Raw genomic sequence first — 3214 nt, forward strand, 5'->3', positions numbered from 1 at the left:
AGCTGCTCTGATTGATTTCCCACGTCCATCTTTCTGTCAGATCACTCAGCAGTGAGGGAGAATTACAGCAACTGTTGCAAGACTTCAGCAATAAATAAATAAAATCCAGATTATTTGAAAAGTCCCATTTTCCATCTGCACAAATAATAACTTGTCAATGCACAGCAGGGTAAACAAAGCAATACTCTCTCCTGAGTAAAATAATGCACATTGAGTCTTCAAAGTTATATTATTTTTTATTTTAGTCACGCTTGAAGCTATCGCAAATAAATACACTGATCCCCACATGGATGCAGTCCCTGCATGAAGTACAATATAAAACTCATTGGGCCTAAATCTGCTTTTTATAAATGTATAATTCTTTGACTCTACTGGTATCCTAAGGCCGAGGCTGTTGTCAGTCTTTGTCCATACAAGGCGTACGGGGAATAATACGCCCCCGTTGCCGCGGGCATCGGCACCGGGGCCCCGGGTGTGTGCATGGGGCTCTTTGAATAAGGGTGATAGCGGCTGCTCAGTCCGAGGGGGTGATGGGGGCCCCTGAGGGCCAGCGTCCCGGGGCTGCCGGGACTGCCGTTAGGAGGCATGTGCATGTGACAAGCCATTGCAGCGGCCGCGGCGGCGTTGGCGAGAGAAGATGACCCGGGGTAACCGGATATCAACTTCTCCGTGCCGGCGAAGGCCGTGTGAGTCCGCAAGTGGCCGAGAAGCTCCTCGGAGGAGGAAAAGCGCTTATCGCAAGGTCCGTTAGCAGAAACCCAGTTACATATGTGCGGCAGGGGATCATTGGGAAGTATAAACCCGTAAGGATATAAGGGATGTCCGCTGAAAGACGGGGCCGAGTGGTGCACGCCGTGCAACGGGTGCGTCTGGTACATGAGCGGGTATCCAGATTTGAGCGCGGCGGCGGCAGCAGCGGCCGCAGCAGAGTCATGTGCGCAGTTTGCGCTGGACGCGGCGGACAAGTGGCTCGTGCAGTGGTAGCTCAGGCAGTAGGGGTCTCGACACAGACTAGCGGACATTAGGGACGGCGGTGAGGATCCAGCTAAGGGGCTCGATCCTTTGCTGCAACCCAGCGAGCTGGCTGCAGCGTACTGTGCGCTTAGCAGCTGGCTGCTGGATTTGGTGGGGTCAAGGGTCATTCCATGAGGGAGGAACTGCTGCGGGTAACCTGCATAGGCACCCGCCAAACTTCCGGGATAGGAAATACCAGCAGGCGGCATGGGGAAAACTGTATGACCGGGCTTGTATGGGGAAACGGGGGCCACCAGTCCAGAGCTGAGAACGGAGGACGATGAGGTGACAGATGGAGAGTCTGATGAACCAGTCTTGGATCCAGATGTGTTCTCCTGGTGTGGGCTGCCGTCAGACGTAATTCCACTTATCCTATGGCTGCCATTATTATCTGTCGTACTGCTTTTATTGCTGTCAGACTCCTTCTTGTCCTCCTTGTCCCCCGCTTTGCCGTCAGCCGGCAGAGGAGAGACTGAGGTGCAGGAGCTGGGGCTGCCTGTCCTGGGGGTGAACGGCTGGCAGGTGGCGCTAGGCACTCGGAAACCGGTTTTATCTCCACTGAGGCTGCTGCTCGAGTCCTTCTTTTCCGACGATTTGGCGTACGGTTTGAAGCTAGATTTGTCGTCGGCTCCGATGTCGCTCATTTTTAGCGGACCGGATTTGGTCTCCTTGTCACTAGATCCATTGGAGGTCGCAGAGGACAGCTTGGAGGAGGACGGCGGGTCCGGTTTGCCGATCTGAGAGCACGTTTGGGCCAAAAGAGCCAGCGGACTTTTCTTGGCATCCAGCTGCGAAATAAGACGCAACATAATTAATAAGATTCACAAAAGACACGTGGACATATTATGTGTTGTGGTATATACGCACGTCGGACTGTTCCGCGTTGTTTACGCATTGCGCATGAACTTATCTCGGAATAAAACTCAAAAACAACTGTGTGTAAATAGGCAGCGTACACACAGAGCTGATCTACGTGCGATGTAAGATAAGACTGAGCAACTGCCACACGTCGAAGATGACTTACAAACACGGATATGAATTTCCTACAACAAGGTCATTGCATTTCAAAGCGAGTCCAAATTCGACACCTCCGTTTATCACTTTAACGCAGACCAAAATGTCACATATTAACTCTATCAGGTCTACAAATCTAATACGGAGAGGGCTACTTTCCCTTATTGAATATATGTATGCATAACCTCTTAATTCCCCGTTTTGTCCCGAAAAATATATCAAACTATAATAGCGGGTTTGAGGCTTTTGGAAGCGTTTACACAGAGACACTTTTCAGTTTCATATTTAGCGAAATGACGCCCGTCGTGCGCAAACGTTCCCACAAACACCGCGTTGGTTCTTACCTCGATGGGACTGATCGGAGTGGACGGTAAAGGCTGAAGGTACTCCGGGTGTAAAATGTGTCCTGCCCGAGCGGTAAGCATTTTCAAAACCTTGATGGGGAGACGACTGGCTTGGCGAGAAGGGTCTGCAGGAGAGACTGAGTTGTGGACGAATAGCTGGCCGATCTTCACTGCGCCCCTCTCCCCCGAGGAGCCGCTCTCCCACGCTGGATTCGTGCTATTTCTCAGGACGGAGACCGTGGGCGATGTGATCATGACCCAATTCTCGTGGAAATGGTTAGGAAATACATGTGTGGGGTAAATAAAGCCACTACTCAAATTCGTCAGACGGTTAAAAGCCTTTTGCCAAAGAGAAAGTAAACGATGTTAAATCCTCAAAAGAGACGCGGAGTGTTGGAGCAGAATCCGTGCGTGTTACAGCCGCGTTGCTTCATCCCTGGCGTCGCTCTGACAGTGTGGCTGCGGGTCCGAGAGCTGACTCGGTTTACGTAGTATAGCGGGCAGGAGAGATCACTCCGCCTCCTCTCAAGCAGCATCAGAATTACTCCGCAGATCACAGCCGCTGCCGCCTCCCAATCAAAAAGAGATCCCGAGGTGAGCGAAGGCTCGAGTGAATGTGACCCCCCCCCCCCCCCCTCTCATAAGTGCGTGTTTCACATTTCACCCACTCCGAGCGCTTATAATTTCCCAGTTTTTATATGCGTCTTTGCGTAATTGGCGCTTCGTCGCATGCGCCGCCCTTGCAGCCTGTGTGGGTTTGGTGAAAAGGTGGACCAGGTTTAACACGGGGATACAAAAACGACCAAAACCTCTTTTTTTTAAAATTTGTTTTTATTGCCAAG

General features: G+C 51.4%; 1 protein-coding gene across 1 annotated transcript; it reads right to left on the reverse strand.

Moving 5' to 3' along the window:
* Positions 1 to 250: 250 nt before the first annotated feature.
* LOC137886682 (zinc finger protein 503-like) lies at positions 251 to 2828 on the reverse strand. The gene is made up of 2 exons (XM_068729238.1): positions 2373 to 2828; positions 251 to 1802 (listed from the first exon to the last, which is right to left on the reverse strand). The coding sequence occupies exons 1-2, from the start codon at positions 2625 to 2627 to the stop codon at positions 369 to 371; spliced, it is 1689 nt and encodes a 562-aa protein (XP_068585339.1). The 5' UTR covers positions 2628 to 2828; the 3' UTR covers positions 251 to 368.
* Between the last annotated feature and the right edge of the window lie 386 nt (positions 2829 to 3214).

This window comes from Cebidichthys violaceus, unplaced genomic scaffold, assembly GCF_023349555.1.
Source record: "Cebidichthys violaceus isolate CVI_PGR_0920_01 unplaced genomic scaffold, fCebVio1.0.p SCAF_45, whole genome shotgun sequence".
Taxonomy (NCBI): domain Eukaryota; kingdom Metazoa; phylum Chordata; class Actinopteri; order Perciformes; family Stichaeidae; genus Cebidichthys; species Cebidichthys violaceus.